The sequence below is a fragment of the Carassius carassius genome, chromosome 9 (assembly GCF_963082965.1).
Source record: "Carassius carassius chromosome 9, fCarCar2.1, whole genome shotgun sequence".
Taxonomy (NCBI): domain Eukaryota; kingdom Metazoa; phylum Chordata; class Actinopteri; order Cypriniformes; family Cyprinidae; genus Carassius; species Carassius carassius.
Window position 1 is genome coordinate 29,997,920 of NC_081763.1, and position 26,570 is coordinate 30,024,489.

The 26,570-nt window shown below is 36.9% G+C and overlaps 2 protein-coding genes and 1 pseudogene across 2 annotated transcripts in view; all 3 read left to right on the top strand.

The window, feature by feature from the left end:
• epor (erythropoietin receptor) overlaps positions 1-26,570 on the top strand; it is a 175,080-nt gene that overhangs the window by 7,294 nt on the left and 141,216 nt on the right. The gene's annotated exons all lie outside the window — the stretch shown is intronic.
• LOC132149745 (zinc finger protein 653-like) lies at positions 288-13,951 on the top strand (annotated as a pseudogene).
• On the top strand, positions 16,785-24,867 carry tspan34b (tetraspanin 34b). The gene is made up of 8 exons (XM_059557374.1): positions 16,785-16,932; positions 22,401-22,479; positions 22,943-23,158; positions 23,524-23,598; positions 23,684-23,791; positions 24,133-24,258; positions 24,368-24,460; positions 24,631-24,867. The coding sequence occupies exons 2-8, from the start codon at positions 22,423-22,425 to the stop codon at positions 24,688-24,690; spliced, it is 735 nt and encodes a 244-aa protein (XP_059413357.1). The 5' UTR covers positions 16,785-16,932; positions 22,401-22,422; the 3' UTR covers positions 24,691-24,867.

The window sequence follows — 26,570 nt, forward strand, 5'->3', positions numbered from 1 at the left end:
TTTATAGTGTAAACAGAAGGGATCTCACCCATTTCAGCAAAGTCTTCTCATTTCCACATTTATGATTGTCTGTGTTAAAGGGAGAGTTCATTTAAAAATTAATGACTTACTTTCTTTTGTATAACCTTTTCCTGTGTGTCGCCCAAATTCTTAGATTAAAAAAACCGTTGCACTTTTTTTTTTTTTTTTTTTTGCATAAACGTGTACGAAAACAATTATGGAGCATTTGCAGATACTTGAGCAGAGCTTGATTGCTACTTTCTAATCGGGTTTTGGGGTTTAAGTTAATGCAATGGTTTTTATTAAATGCAAAAATCAAAAGTATACAAATAACATTCTGTAAAGTAGATGTAGCCTACAATCATACAATCAAAGCCACGGGAGAGCAAATCAAAGCCATTCTGCGCCGCTGCAGGGGTCGCCCGAGGCTGGCGACGCGAACCGGGCTCAGCGGCGGCTCGAGTCGCGGAAGAAGTAGGCTACGGTGTGCGGCGCGTTTATCTGGGAGGAGAAGCGCATCGGGTGTGGAGCGCACGACTCTGAGCGACGCGGCGCTCGCGGAGGATCTAATCCTGCTCAATTCTGCATATGGTGAAAAATACCAGCAGAAATACGCCAAGTACGTAATTGGATTTCATGAACGTCCTATTTGATCATGCATCACTCAAAATCACAGACCAGTTAATTGGATAAACGTGGAAACATTGCAATGCATGCATACATACCTGAACTGTTGTGTGCACAAATATATCTGTCTGATACAACAACATTCGTTTTCCTTTTTTTATCATTTATCATAAGTGTTCTTTGGTTACCTGATAGGCTACTGCTATTTATTAGGCTCTACCTAAAATATGTATGGCTTATTGTTTGTTTTGAAGTACCGAACAGTACTATTCCCATGTTTTTTCTGAAAATAAATAAATACTATACTGAACATGGCAGCTGTACTATAACCTAACCTCTTGTGTCTCCAGTCTTCAGAGTAACATGATCCTTCAGAAATCATTATGATATTCTGATTTGCATCTGGATCTGTTTGTGCGTGTGTGTGTGTGTGTGTGTGTGTGTGTGTGTGTGCGGGTAAGAAGGTGCCTGCCACCCGTTTGCAGACTGTGGTGAGCTGGTATCAAGGTCACGGTCAGTTGTGCCAGCATGAGCCCGAGCTGCAGGCGGTGGAGCCCACTGTGGGACTGTCTACATCTGCACTGTGGCAGTGTGTGGCCGGTCATTCGTTTGTGCAGTACCTGCCCTGGCCTGCAGGAGGCGAGTGCAGGAGGCGAGCTGCAGGGGATGAATATCTTACACTGTGTAAAAAAGTAATAAAAAAAAATAATAATTCAATAAAGTAAATTCATAATAAAAATAAACCTGAACATTTTGGTTTAGAACACAGTGTTTTGAAATGTAAAAATATAAAAAATAAATGAATAACCTTTTTTTTTTCATTTTATACATTTAATGAAGGCTCAATAAATTGGAAATGTCACTATACAGCTGTGAGGAACAAAATAAATGTTAAAATATTTACATAATATCAGTGAACACAGTAACTTGAACCAACACAACCATGAAACACTAAAACTGAAATAAAAACTGATACTGCAAAAATGAACCAGAAAGCACTGAAAAACAACAACTAAACTGAATCTATAAAAGTTGTAATTTGTACATTTATGTTAATTGAGATTAGTACTATTATTATTAATGTAAATTGATATTACATTGGTATTTCTTTACAGCATCGTAAAAGCAGCTTGCAAAAACTTCTGTGTAACAGACAAAAGAAAAACGTTTTGCAAAAGCATGCAGTGGATTAATAATAACTATTTTAATTTGTAAATGAACTATTCTGGCAATATCCATTAGTAGTTACAAGTTTAGAACAACACGAGGGTGAGCAAATGATAACAAAATTTTCATTTTTGGGTGAACTATCCCTTTAAAACACTTTAAAACACCTGATATGCAAAAAGACTAATTTGACTGCAAACGGTCAAATGAAGGGACGTTTTGTGACTGGTCACCTGGACGTTCCCTTTCAGTGGCGTATCCTTAGGGAACTCATTTACATGTCAATACATGCAATGGAAATCAAGCAATGGAAGCAATAAGGAATTCATGTGCCTTACAATACAACACTAGAAAACTCTTTAACAATAACTGGATTCTCAATTACACAACAAGGGCTGTGTTTGGATCGGAGCAGTGTCGTACTGTTTAATGCACGCTGCGCAGCATACACTGCAAACAAAGCACATTATGCAATACTTTTCAACAATCATTTGTAAGTCCATCTCAGAAATACAAATTTATTTTGCATTTTTAGCCCAAATGCATGTAAAAATTACTATAGTTAATTGCAGGCAAAATTACAAAATTTTGAGTCCAAAGTTGAGTCTTTTTTTTTTTTTGCAATTCTAAAAATTACAAAAAAAATTTTAAACACATTTTATTTAAAATAAGCATGAAAATCATAGATTATTTTAGTATTTATTGTAGTTGCTTTCATTTATAATGTAATTATTTAAATTCAATTTAAATAACATGTAAATAAATTGAGCTAAAAAAAAAGCTTTATTTCTTTTAGCAAAATATAATTTTTTCTTAAGATTTTTGGGGTGTAGCTCAAGTAAACAGCATAAAGGGAATAATACAAAGTAGTATCTCAACCTTTTTGACTCCAAGAAATTATATATATATATATATTCTTTCTTTCTGTCTGTCTCAAGGATTGTCAAATTGTTTTTATTTCAATTTTAGTATTTAATGACTGCAAAGTTCATGTTTTGATTGATTATAATATATATATTGATTTCATTTCTCACAGATGTCTAGTGGCATTCAGTTAAATGTAAAAAAAAATCATAATATAAAAGGACAAAAAGGTTATAGAGTTTGAAACTTTTCCAATACAAATTAATGAAGATCATTTACAGTTTTATTTTAGTGAGTTAAGTGACCAGGGGTTGCAAAAAAGCACCATTCAAATACAATAAAAATAATTGTCAAATTTGTATTAGATGATAAAAAGAACATTTATATACAGTTTCTTCTTTCCAGTTTACATAAATATACAATTGAAAAAAATCAAAAGATTTTCTCTCTCTCAGTTTTTAGTTGTAGTTTTTTTTCAGTATTTTGTGTTTATTTTAGTTTTAGTATTTTATTGCTGCAAAGTTGATGTGTTTGCTAGTGTTATTGAAATATTTTTAACAACATTGCATTTGTCACAGCTGCCTAGTAATGTTTTCAGTTTAATGAGCCTTCGTGAAATCTATAAATTGTTATAAAAACCTAGGTTTTATAGGCTTCAGGTGGTCAAACAGCAAAAAGCACCATAAAACTCCAATAAAACACCATAAAAGTCATCCATGTGACTTTGAACTTTGAATATGCAAAAATGGAGTAAATTTGATCTATTAGATCTAACAAATTCTGTCATGGGCTATGTTCCATTCAGCTTAAACACTCCCAAGAAACTCCAGGACACAGTTGATTCATTTCCATGAAGTTTACTGGGAATTTTGTGAAACTGCAATACAGTACAATGAGATGTCTATATTATTAATCAAACTCAAATACACAATAACAGTGTAAGTAGCACCACTTAATTAACATAGCAGTGTAGCCTATATGATAAACACAATCAAGCTAGTAGAAACAACCAGCAGCAATAAACAAACTAATTTAACCGTCTCAATAATCTTACTAACTTAAAAGTAAGCAGTAACCAAATATTACACGATGAGAAATACTTACAGACGTTGCCTTAGCAAAAAGGAAAAAGGAAAAGCGATCGACTCAGAACGACTGATAGAGCTCACACATTCCTGTAGCTGATTACCGCATGGCAATTTTACTTCCTATTTCCCCACATGCACTAGTACTAAGTTACTATGGTTACAAGATAAACAAACCACACTGAACTGCTGAAACAAACACATTTTCAAGCGGCATGACACTCCCCGCTTGGGGTCTTTAAAGAGCCCACATTAATTAACAGAATCAGTCTTTGGAGAGAGAAGCAGAACCACTTCTTTAATGGGCCGAGAAAAAGCCTTTCTGGTTCCATCCTTGACGACTTCCACTTGAACCTTCCGGACCAGTCCATCTTCTCCTGGAAAGGTTTTTGTGATGATGCCCGTAGGCCATTGATTTCTCTTTGCCTGATTGTCTTTCAAGAGAACTATGTCTCCTTCCTGGAGGTTCTGCCTTTTTCCTTGCCATTTGTGCCGAAGCTGCAATGTTTTGAGGTATTCATGTTTCCACCTGTTCCAAAACATGTCTGCTAGGCCCTGAACCCGCTTCCATTCCTCTCTGATGAGATGCGCTTCCTCAAAGCTTCCTGACGGAGGAGGAGCGTCCATATGGGACGCGTGGGGCGGGTTGAATACCCAGGTGCAGCTCTGTGTGTCCAGGTACTCTTCCACACTGTTGAAGCCTGGATTAGTCTTGTCCATCTCCAGCTCACGAGAGGCGCCGACGAAGTTAGTTCCACAGTCAGAGCGAATCTGCTTTGCAGGGCCCATGACTGCAAAGAACCTCCTGAAGGCATTGATAAAGCTGCTGGTACTCATTGCTTCAATTACCTCGATGTGAACTGCCCTTGAGCACATGCATGAGAACATCACAGCCCATCGTTTAGAGTTGGAGACTCCTCCTCTTGTGCGGCGTGAGACAATGTCCCATGGTCCAAAGACGTCGACACCTACGTAGGTGAAAGGAGGTGCTACTTGTAACCGTTCTGCCGGCAGAGCTGCCATCTGCTGATGTTCAGTCTTCCCCCTCAGCCTTCTACAAGTGACACATCTGTGAAGCAGACTGCTGATGCAGCGTTTAGCTCCTACCAGCCAGAACCCTGCCGCTCGAATGGCACCTTCGGTCAGATGTCTTCCTTGGTGTTTCACTGCTTCATGATAGTGAGACACAAGCAGGGTTGCGAGACGATGTCGGGTTGAGGTGCGTTGGGACGTACTTCCACTGACCAGAACAAGGTGATTGATGGATTCGTTGGATCCTGTTGTGTACATAGACATAAAATCTCCTTGTTTGGTTCTGGATGTACCCTAATACAACCTTGCTATCTGTGTAGTAGGTGACGTTGTCGAATGTTGTGTCCATCTCTGTGACTACCATCTCGGCGATCTCAATGGCGAGTACAGCCGCACAGAGCTCAAGTCTAGGGATAGTTAAACCAGGTTGGGGGGCCAACTTTGCCTTCCCGAAGACGAAGCCAATCTCAGTCTGTTCTTGGTGGCTTGTCACCTTTATGTAGGCAACGGCTGCTATAGCCTTGACTGATGCGTCTGCAAAGACACAGAGCTCTCTTCTTAGCGCACCTGCGGTGGAGAAGGACGTATAGGGGCGTGGTATCTGGAGCCCCTCTATGTCTTGGAGTGACTGTTTCCATCTAGTCCACTCAATCTCCATGTCTTTGGGAAGAGGTGAGTCCCAGTCCTCTGATTGCGTGGTGATTTCCCTGAGTATCAGTCTTCCATGAACCGTGATGGGTGCAAGGAACCCTAGAGGATCGTAGAGGCTGTTCACGGTTGAGAGTACCCCTCTGCGAGTGAATGGCTTCTGATCATCTTTGATTTGAAACATGAAGGTGTCTGTGCGCATGTTCCAGAACAATCCAAGGCTACGTTGAATGGGCAGATCATCAACAAAGAGATCTAGGTTGTTGACGTCCTTGGTGCGATCTTCGGTTGGAAATGCTTCGATGACTGCCAGTCGATTTGAAGCAATTTTGTGCAGCCTGAGGTTAGAAGCTGCAAGCATCTTCTGTGCTCGCCCGAGGACGCTGATGGCCTCTTCCTCTGTGCCGAAGGACTTTAAAGCGTCGTCAACGTAGAACTCGCGGTCGATGAATCTTCTTGCATCACTGCCATAGTCGGCTTCTGCTTCCTTAGCTGCCCGTCGCAGACCATACACTGCAACGGCAGGCGAGGGACTGTTCCCAAAGAGGTGAACTCGCATTCTATAGTCCACTATGTCGGAGGTAGGGTCGTTGTTTCTATACCACAGGAAGCGGAGAAAATCGCGGTGGTCCTCCTTAACGACAAAGCAGTGGAACATGTGCTCAATGTCGGCGGTGATCGCCACCTGTTCCTTCCTGAACCTCATAAGAACACCTAGAAGGCTATTATTAAGGTCGGGCCCAGTGAGCAAAACATCGTTGAGTGACACTCCTTCACATGACGCGCTGCTGTCGAAGACCACACAGATTTTATCTGGCTTCCTAGGATGGTACACACCGAACAGGGGCAGGTACCAGCACTCTTGTCCAGGCTGCACTGGCGGGGCAACTTCTGCATGTGCCTTCTTAAGCATCCTCTCCATAAACTCTAGGAAATCGGCTTTCATCTGTGGTCGTTTTTCCAATGAGCGCCGGAGTGAGACAAGACGGTCAAAAGCCTGTTTCCTGTTGTTAGGCAGCCGCTGTCTTGGCGACCGGAAGGGTAAAGGTGCAACCCAACTTTTGGAGCTGTCCTGATAGCACTCAGCTTCCATTATCTTCAGAAACTCTAGATCCTCCATGGATGGAGCGAGTCTGTGGTCGTCGGGAGTACGAGCGAAGACAGTCTGCCCCAGGCAGTCTCCACTGAGCATCATTAAGCCACAGGTGGAGGTAGGTGTAGGATGATGCTGAGTTTTAGGCACTTGACCAAATACCTCTTTCACTCTGATCTGGTTGTTGCATGGCTGAAGATAACTCGTACGACCGTTCTCTAAGATGGCTGTTTTTCTCCAAGACACACATCGCCGACGACAACCCATCCTAGGTCAAGCCTTTGAGCAAACGGTGCATCTCCTGGGCCACTTATCTGTTCTCGGACCTTGTGTGCCTGTAAGATGTCTCTACCCAGTAAGAGGAGTATTTTGGCGTCTGGATCCAGAGGCGGAATCTTGTCGGCGATGCGCTTCAGGTGGGCATGATGGTAGGCTGCTTCCGGCGTAGGAATCTCGGAGCGAACGTTAGGGATTTGGTTGCACTCGAGGAGTGTAGGCAGAGGAATGCTCAATTTCTGGTGCACCGGCTCCACAGTGTATCCGCTGGCTCTCCTCCCCGCTGTCTCTGAACGCCCCGCACAGGTCTTGAGAGTATATGAGTAGGAGCTTCCGGAGATCTTAAAAACCTTGAAGAACTCCGACCGTGCCAGGGAGCGATTGCTCTGCTCGTCCAGTATGGCGTACATTCTCTTGGACTCCTCCCTGCATCCATTTGGGAACACGCTGATGAGACAGATCTTGGCACATGCTCTGGCACTCAATCCTTCACCACATACTTGAGTGCACGTCGACTTGACCTCCTGGATGTCTGCTCTGTCCTCCTCGCCGCCGTCCTCTGAAGTGGAAGGGGACGACTTAGATTTCCAGGTAGGTGGGCAGGGGTGGAGCGCTGTCACATGAGCAGTGCTCTCACACTCTGTACATTTTAACTCAGCAGTGCAGTTCTTTGCAAGATGCTCTGTGGAGGAGCAACAGCGAAAGCAGATGTAATGCTCTTTCAAAAGCTGTTTGCGATCGTTTATGCTCTTCTCACGGAAGCCTCTGCATTTCCTCAGAGGGTGGGGCTTTTTATGCAAAGGGCAGTATTTATTTGGATCAATTCGTTCCATACTTTCTCTGCACTCGGCCTTAGCAGTTCCTGAGACCTGCGTCTTGTGAACATAAACCGATGTCTTTATGGGCCTCTCCCATTTACTCTTTCTCTCTGCTGGAGCTTGCGTGAAGAGGTTAAAGCTTGGTTCGGTGCGAGCCCTTGCCTCCATGGCGATGAAGTTTACAAACACGGAGAAGGGTGGGAAGCTAACGAAATGTTCCTGTTTGTATCTGGTACCAAGGTAAAGCCACTTTTCTTGCATGTTGTATGGGAGTTTCTCAATGATAGGCTTAATTCCTCTGGAGGTATCCAAGTATGACAAGCCTGCAAGGTAGCCATCTTCCTTGGCAGCTTGTAGCTCTGACAACAGGTCGGCTAGATCCCTGAGTCTCTGTGGATCCTTTGTTGTGACTTTTGGAAAGTTTTCTAGTTTGTTGAACAGAGCCTGCTCGACGGCCTCTGGCGAGCCATATATTTCGTCGAGGCGCCCCCATGCCATGTTCAGTCCAATCGCTGGATCCTTAATGTTGACTGTTTTTATCCTTCTTACTTGTTCTGCTGACTCTTTTCCCAGATACTTGGTGAGGAGGTCGAGTTCTCCTGCAGCAGACAAGTCTAGATCGGCGATAGCGTTCAGGAACGATGTTTTCCAGGCCCAATAGTTCATTGGCTGGTCATCATATGTGGTGATGCCTGAAGTCACCAGGCGGCTGCGAGCAAGGTATTTGATGAGGTCTCCAGTGGACGTAGAATGGCCATAGCTACCTCCATAAGGCGTCCTGTGAGCAGGCAGGTGTGCAGGAGATGAGGAATCTTTCTTGATGTTCTGTTGCGGAAGATTCCCACCAAGCTGAGGAGCTGGAGAGGAGTTGAGAGGCTGCTTGAAGCTTTGTTGTGGCAGTGCCCCACTGGTCTGAGGAATTTGGTGTGGCATAATGTCAGCGGAAGCAGCAGCTTGGGTTTGACTTGCATTGAGTGGGTGGTGTGTTGAAGGGATAACATTGATAGGTTGGTGTGGAGGATGAAGCGTTGGCGAAGCATAGTCACTCCCTCTTCTGACGGATAGACCCCTGCTGCATAGGCTGGCTTGTGTCGACACATAGGCGGCGACGAGCTGGTCTTTGACCGATTGGGGGACTGGGCTGTTAGCCTTACTGCATACTTCGAAGCCCATATCTTGTAAACCAGCCACGAGAGCATTTGCCTCTGCAATGGCAGCATCCTTTTCTTTTTCGTCATTTAATGCATCAAGATTAGCTTGAACTCGTGCCTGCTCCACTTTAAGTTCAATTTCCTTTAGCGCATGTACCGCTCTAGCTTGCGCTGCTTCGGCCTTTGCCTTTGCCTTTGACATGGCGACGGCCATGCTCATCTTCGAGCTGGACGATGTACCAGATGAGCGACTGCTTCTTGAGCGCACAGTCTCAGTCTGGTTATCTCCATTTCCTTTTTTATTGTTGTTACGTTGTGACACTGTGACTCACCGCGTTTTCAATATCTGGAGAAGGAAGCTAGTATGTAGATGACAGGGAGCTGTAGCTTTAGCCGCTTATCTCTTGGTATTGAGTTGCTCTGTAGGATGGCAATCCTTGTGTCCCTCATTAGCTGTGATGCCGTCTTTTCACTGTCATGGGCTATGTTCCATTCAGCTTAAACACTCCCAAGAAACTCCAGGACACAGTTGATTCATTTCCATGAAGTTTACTGGGAATTTTGTGAAACTGCAATACAGTACAATGAGATGTCTATATTATTAATCAAACTCAAATACACAATAACAGTGTAAGTAGCACCACTTAATTAACATAGCAGTGTAGCCTTAATGATAAACACAATCAAGCTAGTAGAAACAACCAGCAGCAATAAACAAACTAATTTAACCGTCTCAATAATCTTACTAACTTAAAAGTAAGCAGTAACCAAATATTACACGATGAGAAATACTTACAGACGTTGCCTTAGCAAAAAGGAAAAAGGAAAAGCGATCGACTCAGAACGACTGATAGAGCTCACACATTCCTGTAGCTGATTACCGCATGGCAATTTTACTTCCTATTTCCCCACATGCACTAGTACTAAGTTACTATGGTTACAAGATAAACAAACCACACTGAACTGCTGAAACAAACACATTTTCAAGCGGCATGACAAATTCATTCAGTTTAGACAGAATTATAATGTTTAATCCCAGACTCTTTGGATAACCTAACAACTACTCAGTTTTTTCTTCCCACAGCTGATCATTATTACAGGCCCAAGTTACAAGGCTCTGGCGTCTGAAGGCCTTCAGCTGAACGTGGGTGGTGGTGATGTTGAGGAGGTCACCTGTATCTGATCGGGGACGTGTCGTATAATGGGATGTGTTAGTCTCGTCCCAGCGCCGGTACAGTGAGATCACACTCATCCACTGACCTGTCCTGTATTTCAGCTCGTAAACGTGACTCATCAGGCACTCATAGTGTGCTCTGAAACTATTTAACCACGTTTAACTACTTCCTTATGAGTTTTGTGTTTAAGTTGAACTAGTTTCAGTAATATAAGATGTTTTAGGATTTTAAATCAGTGATGTATTGAAGACACTCTGTTGATATGTTTAATGATTTCAGATCTGGCTGAGAAGCAGTTATTGGATCCCAGTGAAGAAACTCACTGTTCGAAAGAGCTTCAGCAATTTCTCAGTAGGTCAGTCAGTGTGGACCTAGAGTTCTCCCCACATGAAACTGATCAGAAGTGACAGCAAAGGCATTTATAATGTTACAAGAGATTTCGGTTTCAGAAAAATGTTGTTCATAAACTTTCATATTCATCAAAGAATCCTGAAAAATAAAATGTATCATGATTTTCACACAAAAAACAAAAAAAAAAACATAAAATGTTTCTTGAGCAGCATATCTGCATATTAGACTGATTTCTGAAGGATCATGTGACACTTAATGATGCTGAAATTCAGCTTTGCATCCCAGGAATAAATTACATTTGAAAATCTATTCAAATAGAAATCTGATATTTTAAAATGTAATAATATTTCAATATATTACTGTTTTTACTGAATAAATAAAAGCAGGTGAGCTTCATTCAAAAGCAGTTTAAAATCAGCTCTGTATATTTGAATGTCCTAATTTAGCACCCGCCTTAACTGTTATTGTTACACTGATGATTAAACAACTCCGTATGATAGGAAATTCCTGGAAGTGATCTGACAACTTTCTGTCGTTGAGTTGGGTTGGGTTCATACATGACTTATAAAAAAATATGGAAAATTGACAGAAACTACTAAAGAAACGTTTGAAATAATGAAGATGTTGTAATGTATTTCAAAGAAATCCTGTCTGTTCACCAAGGCTGCATTTATTTGATTAAAAATACAGTAAAAAAAATGTAATATTGTGAAATATTATTACAATTTCAAATAACCAATTTCAATTTGAATATATTTGAAAATCGAATTTACTCCTATCAAAGCTGAATTTTCAGCATCATTACTCCAGTCTTCAGTGTCACATGATCCTTCAGAAATCAATCTAATATGCTGATATTATTGCTATCAGTTATTACTGGTGCATAATTATAAAAAATTCTTCTTATTGTCAATGCTGAAAACAGCTGCTTAATATCTTTGTGGAAACTGAATCATCATATTCTGTGCATTATTACTTAATTGCGGTGAACTAATAACTCCTCACAAATGTTAAAAATGTTATGCCGCTTTGTGTTTCACAATGTAACGCTCTACGGAATGAGTTTGGGACATCAGCATGGTGTGTGTCTGTGTGTCAGGTGTAAGCGAGTAATTGAGGCAGACGGCATGCTGAAGATGTTTCTCTGTCCGTATGAAGGCTGCAGTCAGGAGTATGTGGCCGTTAGTAGTTTCCAGGTGAGCTCATGCGTGCAGCGCATGTCTAATGAGAGCACCAACCAATACCACTGTACAACAGCTAAAAATAGAAGCTGGAAAGTGATTCACTGATGTAAACCTGACCAGGTGCTTTGTCTGTTTTGTCGTTTAAGTCAAAAGAAACGTTCTAAAGCCTTTTAATTGCTTGGTGCAGCTTAGTAACAGGAAGTAAAAATCCCCCTGCATGCAGGATGGGTTAAATATTGTAAACATTGGAATGTAAATCTGCTAAATATTTACAGAGTTGGTTAATTTTTGCTTATCAGATTGGTAACGCTGCCCTGCATCATGTTGACCAAAAATCCACTACTTGTTTCTTACTAATTTTGAGGTGTTGATTAACAAAAAAACAGTGCCCGTTTTTCTCTAGCACATTATACTTTCTCACAAAATATGATGCTTTTCGTATATTTTTTTGCGTTAGACAATCATTTGTACAGTGAAGAGGTCATGTTTTATTCTGAGGACATTATTTTACGCCTAATCCGGATTTCAAAGTAAGAATTATAGACTGTGACTGAAGAAAATGCAAACATGAGCTAGATGTCATTCTACATTTAAACAGTGACAGAAAATTACAGAGTTGACACTAAATGGAAATTATACATTTAAATTATATGTAGAGTATATACAATACACTATGTATACACTTTGATACTAAATTGAATTATACTATATATATATATATATATATATATGATTTAAATATTATAGATCTATATACACTGTATATAATCATGATATTTTACAGTATTACTGTTTTTTTCTTGACATTTCACTGCTTTTGCTATTTTGATTGGTAAATTATAGCTGATGCATATATATATATATATATATATATATATATATATATAATTAGAAAATATATATTTTGTGATGTGTATGTGTGTATGTGATAGTTTTTATTGATATTTTATAACTCTGGATCATCAGATTAGATAACATGTGACCCTGGCTGTGAAAGCCCATCTTAAGTCATTTTTTGGTGATTTACTGTTTTCTACATAAAATCCTCCTTCATAAGGTAAAGAACATTCTGTTCAAATATAACCTTGATATCTTTAATACTGACAGAGTAAGACTATGTCAAAGATTGAAATCATAGTGAAATGAATGGTTGAAATCAAACTTTGATATTTGTTATCTCTTAACAAGATTTTGAGATTTTAACCTGTATTACACAGAGAGGGTCACATATTAGTCTATTTTTGCAAAAACAAGCAGAATTTTTTTTTTGAGATGCAGGGCTGGTAATAAATGAATAAGTAATTACAAATATGGACCAGCTATTTCTCTGAGATGTTATGTATATTAAAGACATCATAATAAACAGTACAGAGCATGATCTTATGCAGTTCCAATCATACTGTCGGACAAACAACAACCGTAACTACAGATAAGAACCGCAGTGTCTGCTTCTGGTTGTATGATGTTTGTGATGTACGTTGGACAGAATCACGTGAACCTGGTGCACAGGAAGGGCCGGACCAAAGTCTGTCCTCATCCAGGCTGCGGGAAGAGGTTTTATCTGTCTAACATGATCATACACTCAGGTACTTGTGCCAGCGTTATTTTAGTATCAGCAGTAAACTATTATAGTTTCTGTTCATTTAAAATGCATTTTAATGTCTTCTGTTTTCACTCTAATTTTATTAAAAATGTTACACATTTTTTTGTTTTTGTCATTTTTATTATTTGTTTTTTTCAAAGTTTATATATTTTTTATAATTTTTTATTTAATAGTTTTAGATATTTTAGTTCAACTAAACAAAAATGAGAAATGATGCCTTAACAATGAGCTGAAATATATATTTTATTTTTATGCTTTTCAATTTGCAGTTGTTGTTTTCTTTTCCTTTTCTTTTTTTATTGCTGCAGTTTTAATTTAGCTGTAGTTTTTCGGTATTTATTTCAATTTTAGCATTTTAACATTTTAAGTTAACTGATATAATTTCTCTGATTCTTACAGCTGTATAGTGTCACATGGTCTTATATGTGTGTGTGTGTGTGTGTGTGTGTGTGTGTACAGTATGTATATATGGACTTGCACACACATTATTAATCATTAAGTTATAATATAAAAAGTTTAAAATGCTATAATATATATTTAAAATAATATAAAAAATGTAAAATCAACTAATGGTATTTATCAGTAATCAAAAATATATTTGTACGTTTACGCAGGTGTGTGAGACTTTATCGGTGAAACATGTGGGAAGTCATTTAAAGGCAAGAATCACTTAGAAGTGCACAGACGAACACACACGGGAGAGACGCCGCTGCAGTGAGTTCAGTGAAAAGGTTCACGTGGTCTAATATATTTAATGAATGTCACTTCAGAAGTGTTTTCTTGAATCCGTCCCTACAGATGTGAGATATGTGGGTATCAGTGTCAACAGAGAGCCTCACTCAACTGGCACATGAGGAAACACACGTCTGAAGCCTAATATATGCTTGATAGATACTCAAATAGAAGTGAAAAGGACATGCAAATCCTACAGAGAGACACCGATCCAGAGAACGAAACTGTTTTTGTAGTTTATTCCTGTGCTGGACACAGAAAAACAAAACTGTACTTCTGCTGACACTGTATGAACAAACATATTAATGTTTACACCAGTTTTTTCTTAAATCAAGATCTTAATCTTATTATCTGAATCAGGGTGGTATCATTAAAGTGTGTCTGCTGTACCTTGCAGAAAACCATACTGCTCCATTAAAACTTTCATTTATTTACATTGCCTTGTCCTATCCACATTTTTTAAAGTGTCTGTTAGAACATAGTATTCTATGTAGTCCGAAATATTCCTGGCCAACATATTGTATTTATCATTTATAAGTGAAGCTACATTGCAGCTTTGACAGTTGTGCACTCACCCCATATACATATATTGTAAGCACATAACCATCAGCACATTGGTTTTTTTTCCAAAACGTATGCATTTATATCAGTGCTTCACTATCCAAGATGTAGATTAATTTGTTGTTCTTCATCTGAACAGATTTGTAGAAATGTAGCGTTTCATCACTTGCTCACCAATGGATCCTCTGCAGAGAATGGGTGCCGTCAGAATGAAAGTCCGAACAGCTGATAAAAAATTTGAATTTGATTTTTCTACCAGTGATGGAGTCCATCTCCAGCTGTTCTCTCACATCAGCATTCAACCACATCTTTGTTTAGAACTGTTTTGGACCATTTTCGCTTGTAAACGCTGCTTGATCTGCATGTGCATATTTCACTGGAGGAAGCAATATTATATATTTTGGACTTTTGGAAACAACGGTTTGAATTAAAAAACTTCTTAATCATGGATTTTTAGTACAAACATTCAGATTTTCATTTCACAAGACATTAGTGTGAATTACTTGTGGATTATTGTGATGTTTTTATCAGATGTTTGGACTCTCATTCTGACGGCACCCATTCACTGCAGAGGATCCATTTATGAGCAAGTGATGTAGTCCACAGACCAGCTCATCTACATCTAGGAAGGCCTGGTGGTAGTTTTCAGGCAATTTTCATTTTTGGGTGAACTGTTCCTTTAAAATGGATAATTTACTCACCACCAAGTTGTTCCAAATCTGTGTAAATTTATTTCAGCTGTTGAAAAAAAAAAAAAAAAAAAAAGTTATTTGAAGAATGTTGGTAACGGTTGATGGTAGCCATTGACTTTCATAGTATTTTTTTTCCCATGCTATGGAAGTCAATGGCTTCGGTTAACTCTCTGGTTACCAACGTTCTCTAAAATATATATTTGTTGTGCTCAAAAGAAGGAATCTCACACAGGTTTGGAATAACTTGAGGGTGAGTAAATGACAGAATTTTCATTTTTGGGTGAATGGTCCCTTTAAGTGTTCTCAATTTATTTTCTTCTATTTAATTCTGAATTCTATTTCACACAAACTTTTAGAATCTTGGAAAGCTGAAATTCTAAGCAGAGGGACATTATTTCCTTCAAGGTTTACCATGATTCAACATACATATACTATTTATGTATAAATACATGCTTATATTTGTAGATTATTAGTTGGTGGTGTTGACAGTAAACCTTTCCTTCTTCCTTTTTTTCTCTCGTTTCAATAGTACAGTAAGTCAACGATCATATTTCACATACCTGAAGCTATTTTAAATTAAAACTTCTACATGTAAACAATCCAAAACTACAATAAATACACAGTCGTTCAGAATATGTGCACTAAAGCGGAAGCAAATTGCGCTGATGGAAGCCGTGTATAAGACAAGTAATGCATTTATCTAAGTAAAAATCATTTCACTTGTTAATGATTTTTGGTTCATGAAAAGCATGAGAAAACTTTATGAGATTGGCTCTGAACTGCACAGGGAAGTGTTTTTGAATATTTCAACTCTCAGGTAAACAAAGTTCCCCTTGTGTCACGTTCATTTGCATTTCTTTATTGTTTTGTGATAGTTTCTAATATAAATGTCCTGTTTTTATTGTTTCGTCACATTGTTCCTAAATTCTTCAAGTTCCTGGATAATGTTTGATTAAGAGGAGTATTCAGGGCAGTGTTTCTGATTGAATTAAAGGGTGACGACTGAAAGCACAATGACCTTGTGTGAAGTGTCATGAGGATGTTGTGTCATAACTGAGGCCTTGAGAGACTGAGACTGTCAGGAACAGTGACGGCTGCGTGTTTAATTGGCTGCTTGAAGGTTGGGAAAAGTCCGCTTTGTCTGCAGGTGCAACACTGACGTCTTTGTTCCTCTTAATAATCAACTTTTTTTTGTACCTGCAGAACTCTGAATTTTCTTTGTAGATTTTGTGTATTTAACTAGTGTAATCTGAGATGTCATGTTTTTGTCAAGCTTTCTTCGAAAATTCTGAATTTTATTCGCAGTAATTTAATAATTTTACTCGCCACACGTGTTTTGTTTTGTTCCAGGTGTGGATTTCGAATTTATTTTCTTGAATTTCCGGTCTTGGGATCCGCGAGGATTGTGAAATCAGTTTTGTTTGCGTTGTTCCTTTCGAGTGATGCATAATTTCCTCCTATTTTTTACTTAATCCATAATTACACTCCTCCTCATAACAAAGCATTAGTAGCTAAACAATAAATATGCATCGCATGTACATATAGGCTACGCATGTCGCATATTTAGCTTTGTACCCTCCAAAATCCAACTCATTTTCCTGTCGACATGAAGTCAATTGTGTAGATCAGGTTCCTCAGAGGACTGAGTCTCCGTGGCTACTACAGATTCAATACACCAGAGAGAGAAAGAGGGAGGAGGAGTGGTGTGTCACTCCCACCTGTTCACTCCATCCTCTTTTCTATAAAAAACATCTTATTTCTCACGAGCGACAGAAGAGAGAAAAACAGGAGGCGCGCGTGACCGCTCTTCGCCTATAATTGACAGTCAGTCAGGGATTTACCAAAACTGCAAACCACAAACATTTGACTAAAGGTAAGAGATTCACCTTCCTAAAGCTAATCTAGGAATCGTGAACACACCGTTAGACACACCTTGAAGTAAAGGCACCGTTAAAATAGCTTGAAGTAGTTAAACCCGTTCTTTCTCGAGCTGTGCACAATGTTTATCAGTGGGTTTAATTGTGCTTGTTCGTGCAGGATGGTGTTAAATGAGTGTGTTGAATGAGGTGTGAGGACCGTGTTGTGTCCACTCGGGATGAGATCTCATGAGAGATCCGTCCTGATTTGTTGGGTTTCCAGTGTGTGGCTGTCGTTAACGCTGCATCACTTCACCGTTGGCTGTCGCCCACATTTCCTAGAAACACTGATGTCAACAGTCACTGGATTTCCCTCTGAAACGCGTCCGTTCAGTTGAAATTACTCGCTCACCAAAGCCGCATTTGTTGGATCAAAAACACAATTAAGACTGAAATAGCTGAAAACAAAATAACTGTTTTCTATTTGAATATATTTTACGTTTTTTTTTTCTTAAGATTTATTCCCGTGATGACAGAGCTGAATTTTTAGCAGTCATACTTCAGTTTTCAGTGTCACATGATCCTTCAGAAATCATTCTAATATGTTGATTTTCTGTTCATGGAACATTTCTTCTCCTCCTCCTTCTTCTTCTTCTTCTTCTTCTTCTTCTTCTTCTTCTTCTTCTTCTTCTTATTATTAGTGTTGAAAACAGTTTTTGTTGCTTAATATTTTATAATCTATCTATCTATCTATCTATCTATCTATCTATCTATCTATCTATCTATCTATCTATCTATCTATCTATCTATCTATCTATCTATCTATTTTTCAGGACTCTTTGATGAATAGTAAGTTCAAAAGAACAGCATTTATCTGAAATGGAAGTCTTGTTATATTTTAAATGTCATTAATGACACTTTTGATCAAGTATAGTAGTACCACAATTTGAAAATGAATTTCAAATTACCAGCTGATACCTTTACTGTATGATTCTTTTGTAAGAAGATGGTACTGAATGATTGCCATGGTCATATACCATGGTACTTCTCAAAAGTTTTGAAACTGTCATCATAGTGAAACGTTTTAGCTACTAGTATTTGCACTTTAGATATTAATATGTACCTTTAAGGTATCAACATGAATGCTTTAGGAGCAATACATTTGAAAAGAGTGTATGGTAGTTTTTTTGAGGAAACTCGCAAATATTACCTCAACAACAAGGTGTATTATAATGTACAGTTAAAAAATAACTCTGTCATACTTCATCTGTTATTAAACATTAATTGATATGTGACCCTGGACCACAAAACCAGTCTTAAATGTCAATTTTTATTTTGAAATAGAGATTTATACATCATCTGAAAGCTGAATAAATAAGCTTTCTATTGATGTATGGTTTATTAGGATCGGACCATATTTGGCCCAAATACATCTATTTGAACATCTGGAATCTGAGGGTGCAAAAAATATAAATCCTGAGTAAAAACGCCTTTAAAGTTGTCCAGATGAATTATTAGTGATGCATATTGCTAATCAAAAATTAAGTTTAGATCTAATAATGGTAGGACATTTACAAAATATCCTCATGAAACATAATCCTTACTTGATATCCTAATGATTTTTGGCATAAAAAAAATAAATAAATAATTTTGACCCATACAATGTTTTTTGGCTATTGCTAGTAAAAATATACCCCAGTGACTTAAGACTGGTTTTGTGATCCAGGTTCACATATGTAATGCGTTCTACTTTTAAATAATTCAAATGAAAGTTGCATGATGTCAGTAGCCTCTAAGGGACATCGTCTGTCTCAATCTCTCCCAGAAAGGAGCATCACCCAGAGCTCAGAAAGACAATGTCCCATGCACTCTCCACTGACCAACACAAAGCCCGCTTTATTGTTTTTGCAAACGCTTTTGCTATGCTCTGTTGCGTCTGATTTACCTCTGAAACAATGACAAAATGAGGAAACCTGAAAGGCTAGTTGGGCATTGAGTTTCAGTGGTTCAAAAACCGGATTACTGATGCAGAACACAGAGAGCAAACATTAACACACCCCTATGAATGATTTTCATGTAGGGAAAACAAGCATACTTGTGTGTGCTGTAGGCTACACATACCGCATTCATCCATAGAAAGCATTTTCATTTCAAAGACTCCAGGCTACAAAATACTAACACGCTGTTTGTTTAAGCCTCATGTCTCCAGACTTTCATGGGTGACCAGGTTAATAATAGTTTATAGACTCAAATCTCTCTAATATGGAAGCTAACAGCTGATGTTGGAAACTTGTGAGATGAATATCTTTCCGTTTCTTTTCTGAAGTATTGTAGATGATGATAACATGATGAATCAGCAGACTGATAAACATTGAGCTGACTTTGACCTTTTGATGTTAAAGTCATTGTATTATTTCATCCGTTTGTTCGGACAACTTTTGTTCACATACAGAAATTCATACATAAACTTTTTCATTTATATATATATATATATATATATATATATATATATATAGACACATACACATTTACACTAACGCTCGAATGTTTGGGGTCCGTAATTTTTTTCTCTTCTGTTCACCAAGGTTGCATTTATAAAAAAAAAAAAAAAAATACATCAATATTGTGAAATATTATTGCAATATAAAATAACTGCTTTATATTTTAGTATATTTTAGAACATAATTTATTCCTGAAATCAAAGCTGTATTTTCAGCATCATAACTCCATGTCACATGAGCTTCAGAAATCAGTCTAATATACAGATTCTACTCTCAATAAATATTTCTTATTATTATTATCAATGGCATGTATTTGTTTAGCATTTAATTTAATTTAGCATGATAAACGTCTTCACTGTCACTTTTGATTAACTTAATGCATCCTTGCTGAATAAAATAATTATTTTCTTTTTTTTTAAAGATCGAAATATATTTATGTGTATAGACCAGTGATACTCCAAGTCATCTGACTTCAGATTTTTACCTTAAAAACTGCTTATAATTAAGTTATATTCTACAAGCCTTCATAACATTTAAAGTCTAGTGAAATTAGCACATTCGACAGTAACTCTGACAGTCTGTAATTGTGAAACATGTCGCATCAATAGCACTTTATTGATGTTTTTTAAATGTTTATCTCATCTGTCTTTGGACAATGACCCGATCAGAACTTTCTGTTCATCTTAAACCTAAACAAACTCTGACCTCACATCAGAGACGTGAGCATGTGACACACACGTTGTCTGGTGTGATCAAACCTATTCAGAGTCACCTGACAGCACCATGTAGATTGTTATGTTGGTGGACTATAAGCAGAAGTATAGCTCATTAAGTGACGTTATTTTAGTTCAGAGGTGATCAGGTTGCAGTAATGTTTCTCTGAAAGGTGCAGCGTGTTCTCTTCTCTTGGACTTTATATTGTTTTTTAAAGGAAATGCTCTTGTAAATTCACCTCGTGTTTCAATAGAGTCAGCAGTAACTGTTTTCACAACAATTTTTTTAACACAAAGACGTCATTCAAAATGTCATCAGAATGTGGCATATATTTAAATATCATAGCATTTTTACAGTTTACGATTCTATATTTATATGTATTACATGTGTATGCATATATATATATATATATATATATATATATATATATTAGTGCTGGCAAACGATTCATAGAAATTAATCGCATCAAAAATAAAAGTTTTTGTTTACATAATAAATATATGTGTATACTGTGCATATTTATTATGTGTATAAAAATACAAACATATGCATGCATATATTTTTGAAAAATATTATGTTTATATATTAAATATATTTATATATAATATAAAATATAATAATATAACTATAAATGTATATACAGTACAGACCAAAAGTTTGTACACACCTTCTCATTCAAAGAGTTTTCTTTATTTTCATGACTATGAAAATTGTAGAGTCACACTGAAGGCATCAAAACTATGAATTAACACATGTGGAATTATATATGGAATTATATACATAACAAAAAAGTGTGAAACAACTGAAAATATGTCATATTCTAGGTTCTTCAAAGTAGCCACCTTTTGCTTTGATTACTGCTTTGCACACTCTTGGCTTTCTCTTGATGAGCTTCAAGAGGTAGTCCTGAAATGGTCTTCCAACAGTCTTGAAGGAGTTCCCCGAGAGATGCTTAGCACTTGTTGGCCCTTTTGCCTTCAGTCTGCGATCCAGCTCACCCCTAAACCATCTCGATTGGGTTCAGGTCCGGTGACTGTGGAGGCCAGGTCATCTGGCGCAGCACCCCATCACTCTCCTTCTTGGTCAAATAGCCCTTGATGCCTTCAGTGTGACTCGACAATTTTCATAGTCATGAAAATAAAGAAAACTCTTTGAATGAGAAGGTGTGTCCAAACTTTTGGTCTGTACTATATATATATATATATATGTGTGTGTGTGTGTGTGTGTGTGTGTGTATTTTATTTATATTATATGTGTGTGTGTGTGTGTTATGTGTTACCAGAGTAAGTATACCAAATGTTACTTGACATTATTTAAAAATGTATTTACTAAATATATTTTTTTTTGTCATAAAATTATGCATTTATTTAAATACATAAAACATATGCCTAAATAAAAGTACAATTTATAGTTTCCGTGTAATTACTATTATTTCTTTTTATTTTATTTGACCATGTTCTGACCTAAATCTGACCATCTGTGTGAGGAGTCACAAGCTCAATGTCACTAATTTTCTTGCATTTGAATAGTGACCTAGAATCGCGCAGTCTCTTGTTATTTCTTATCTTGGACTTTTGGACCTCGCTGCATGTGTGCAAAAGCAAAGCAAGGTTTTTGTCTCTCCCATTGTGTTCCCTACAAAAAACGGTTTGAAAAAAGACTCTTTAAATATTACCTGAGGTCCTTTTGTCTATTCAGCACACTATTAAGACAGATCTGGCCTTAAAGAGAACTGGATATGGCATATGTTTGTACAGTATTGTATTGCATTTGTTGGAATTACACACCTTATTCTGGTTATATATATATAAATATGTCTTTATTTCATAAATTCTCAGAGTTACCAACCCTTGTTGACCAGTTCTTAGTGTTGCGCAAAGAGCAAACACTAGTTTGACGTACATAAAATGAGGCATATATTTAAAGTGTGGCAATATTTAAATAATTTTAGCTTATTAAAGAGTTTGTGTTGTTCGTGAGACCAGCATTCTGAGGTTAACGAGTTATAGTTCAATTATTTACAACAGCAAAACCACCATCTTTTCCTCGGAACACTTCCTGGACTGAACGATATCTCTGTTTCACAAAATCATGCAAGCGATTGTGTTTATTCTGTGTTCTTTCATTAAAAACGGTCTGTTTTTTAAATAAAGATTAAGATCAATTTTGGAATAAAAGACAGGGCAAAACAAAAGCCCCATAATATTATAATATTATTAACAATAATAAAAAAAAACAGTTGGTGATTGTTGTTTGTTATACTTTTTCAGGTGTCATATCCATCCGATAAATATGGGTTGCTTTGGATTTTTGAAAACCATGATGTTTATCTTCAATGGTATCATCTTCGTAAGTAAAGCTTATGCTTGTTTGCTGATGTTTAAATATATGTATGAATCGCTTAGATAGCATAACGTCCAGCCTGATTTGTTTAAATATATATATATATATATATTTTATTATGTTTCAAATAACTCTATGGATACACTTCAGGTTTACCTGCTTTAATGTCCCGGGACAGTAATCATGTTTGCATTAACACAGAGACTATGCTTTATTTAACCTCATGAAATGTAGATCCTGTTGTAAATAAATCTCTTTTTAAAACTTGATCCATTATTACCCCTTTGGCAGATTTTGACTCATTTATTGAACACTGAGTGCGATGGAAATGTGCGATAAAACATGGGTGAAAATTCATATCTTGTCTGCTTCTTAAACAGTGACTTATTAGTCCAAATACATTTAGTGTGTTGATATGAGCATCATTGCACATGTTTAAATCAAGACTAATTGTGTTTTTGTGGTGCAGCTGGCAGGAGCAGCTATTCTGGGAGTGGGGATCTGGGTGAAGGTGGACAGTGGGTCTGTCCTGAGTTTTCTGCAGAATATACAAGGAGCCCCAGGCGAGCTGGGGCAGGTGTTAAACGTGGGATACCTCCTCATCGCTGTGGGCGCTGTGCTGCTCATCCTGGGCTTCCTGGGCTGCTGGGGAGCCATCAGAGAGAGCAGGTGTATGCTGCTGCTGGTACGTCAAAGCTGACTGACACGCTTCCTACAGTCCACTCTTACAATAAAGGTTCTTTATGGGAATCTGTGGTTCCATGAGGAATTTTTAACAACCATGGAACCTTTACATTCCACAAAAGGTTCTTTAGATTGAAATATTCTGCACAAAAGTTCAAGGAAAAAATCTTTGGGGCAGCAAAAATGATTTTAAATGTGAAGAATTGAAAATATAAAACTAAATAAAACTAAATATAACAATATCTTTTTATTTCTACTGCTTAGCTTTGAAAGCCTTTATGCATATCATTCTGCGAACAGTGTATGACACAGAAATGATATATGAAGTTGTATAAACTCATTCATTCATTGAACCTGTCTCCTCAGTTCTTCATCATTATTCTGCTTGTGTTCATCGCTGAAGTCGCTGGAGCCATTGTGCTGCTGGTCTTTAAGCCTGTGGTAAGTCTGGACACACATTATTTAATCACTCCCTTGTCTGGAAGAGACTCATGGAAACTCAAACCTCCTCATGTGTATATTTCAGGCTGAAAACCTGATTAAACAGTTGGGAAGCGAAGCTGTGAAAAGCATCAGAAACGATTATGGGAAAAATCCGGACGTCACTGGACTATGGAACACGACCATGACCACGGTTTGTGACTCTTTAGTTGATAAAAAGGAAATAAAAGTTATTTTTCATTATTAGGTCATCATTATTATTGCTAGTAGTGGTTGTATTATTATTATCATGAGTACTACAGAAACAGAATATATCTTAAAATTAAACAAAATCTTGAAATTTGAATGTGTGAAATTATAATATCTTCCATTTGATATTTTGAGACCTGTGCCTCATATAAAAATGTTATCGCATAAGAACAGTCTTTAAAAGGCCTTAGCAAGTGAAATAAGTATATGTTAATGTCCATTGTCAGAAATATCACGTCAAGTGCAGAATTTAGCTGATGTTGAAACCCTTCTGTCTCTCTTTAGCTGAAATGCTGTGGCTTCAACAACTATACGGATTTCACGAATTCTTTCTTTGTGAACGACACCAAGAGTTACCCATTCCAGTGCTGTAATAGAGTTCCATGCGTTGAGTTCACAGCTTTTAATTCGGTGGGTTCATCTCTTCCTTGAATCAACTCTGGTTTGCATGCTTTTTGGATTGTATATCATATAGCATGTAAATATGATTCAATTTGGTCTATTTTTTGGGGTTCCTCAGACTATTCCAGGTTGTTTCCCGGCGTTGAAGAAGCTGGTAGATGATAATGCAGTTATCATCATAGCTGTGGCATTAGGCATCGCTGCTCTTGAGGTACAGGACACACTTTCTTTCGGTCAATCACTGTGTTCACATTCTAAAAGCAAAAAATCAGCTGTGCACACACACACACACATATATATACATAAACCCTGTATCACATTTTTGAAATACTGTGACACTAATGCTCTTCTTTAAACTCTAAAAACTGTTTTCCTTCTCAGCTTGCGGCGATGATCGTCTCCATGATCCTGTACTGTAAAATAGGATCAAAACAGGATTAATGCCTCACCTTTATCTTCGATATCTCTCTCATGACTCCTCTGGTTTCCTGAGGATGAGGTGGATCATCTGTCTTAATATCACTGTTACTTTATCAACATTTTCCAATTGTATCAAACAGTATGACGTCACAAGTCTCTCTGCAAAAAACTAAATAAATTCAGACTGTCAAGCCTAAACTTTGACTGCAAACATGAGTTTCGAAAGATCCATGTGTACTGTTATGTTAAATTGAGCTGTTTTAATGCCTAATGTATCTGTGAGACTGAATCAATTTTTTTGTTTACCTTTTTTTTTTACTTTGCCTATGCAAGATGTGTTTTCTTATTTGAAAAACAAAACACTTTGTTTCAACTGCATACCACCTCAGGCATTATTTTGTACTTCTGAACACACTGAAGGTTTTTTTCCTACTGACATTATATGTGCAATGACCAAACAAGGCCAAATGTTTTCTAACAAACGTTGCCGATTGTAATTTATTGTAAACTTTTTACAAAGCTATTTTAAACAATAGGTCTGTTCGTGTAATAAAGCACAATGCTTTATTTTTAAAATCTGTGATAAATATTTCTTTTTTTTTTAGATTATATCATGTTTAAATTTTATTAAGATTTTAATGTAAGATGTTTATTTTGACAATAAATATAAAGGCAATATTTCAACCTGTTTGTGATGGTCATTTCTTACAAATCTTCAACTGTACCTCCACTAATGTACATTCAGCCTCTGATGATAAATGGAGATGAATTCACTTCATAGGTCTAACAGATCATGGGAAGAGTTTGAGCGGTCAATATAACTCACAACTCCCAAATTCCTATTTTTGGACTAGGTTTAACAGCTATTTAATTGTAGTAGGCTACTATCGTCCTTTACTTCTCTGTGGCGGCGGAATATCTTCATCTAGTTATGTTATTAACTCTACTGCCCTCTAGTGGCGATGCCACAAAACGACTGACAGCTCGATGCACACATGAAATTAAGTCCAACTATAAACTGTGTGTTTGGGCGTACTAATAAGATGGATAAAATGCGATTTTAATGTTTTTCGTTTTTCTGGCTGATTATATAAAACAGTGTGTTAAAGTATTTTAATTATTTTTATGTATTTGATCATTTTATGCATGCCAACTTAAGATCTTTGATTGAGAGACTGAATTCGGATGTACAATATTAATATAATAATAATAATAATATATATATATATATATATATATATATATATTATATATATATATATATATATATATATTTATATATATATATATATATATATATATATATATATATATATATATATATATATATGTATATATATATATATATATATGCTACTATGTTTCAGATTTTATTTTTATTATTATTATTATTTTACTGGTGTAACCTAGGCTATCTTTACATTTACATTTTCTTTTCTTTTGTAAGGGTTACTCTTTAAAAAATGCCATATACCTTTAAGTCTTCATGAGACCTTATTAATTTATTTATTTTTCTGTTTGTGTTTATATTTTCATCTTGGAAGTTTGAAAAACGAAATCTATGTTCTTAAAACGTTTGAGTTAGAGTACCTTTGCGCATGATAACACACACACACACACACACACACACACACACACACACACACACACACACACACACACACACACACACACACACACACACACAGTGAATAAAACATTAATTAAAATTATGTAAATTATTGTTAAATTATAAAATGTGTAAATAATTTAATAATAATTTCATATTTGTATATATTTATATATTTATGCATAATCATGAATTAAATAATAAAATAAAAACAGTAATAAATGTTAGATTAAATTAAATGCAATTAAATGTATGCATTTAAAATATTTAGAAATAAAAAAGTTTTGGAGAA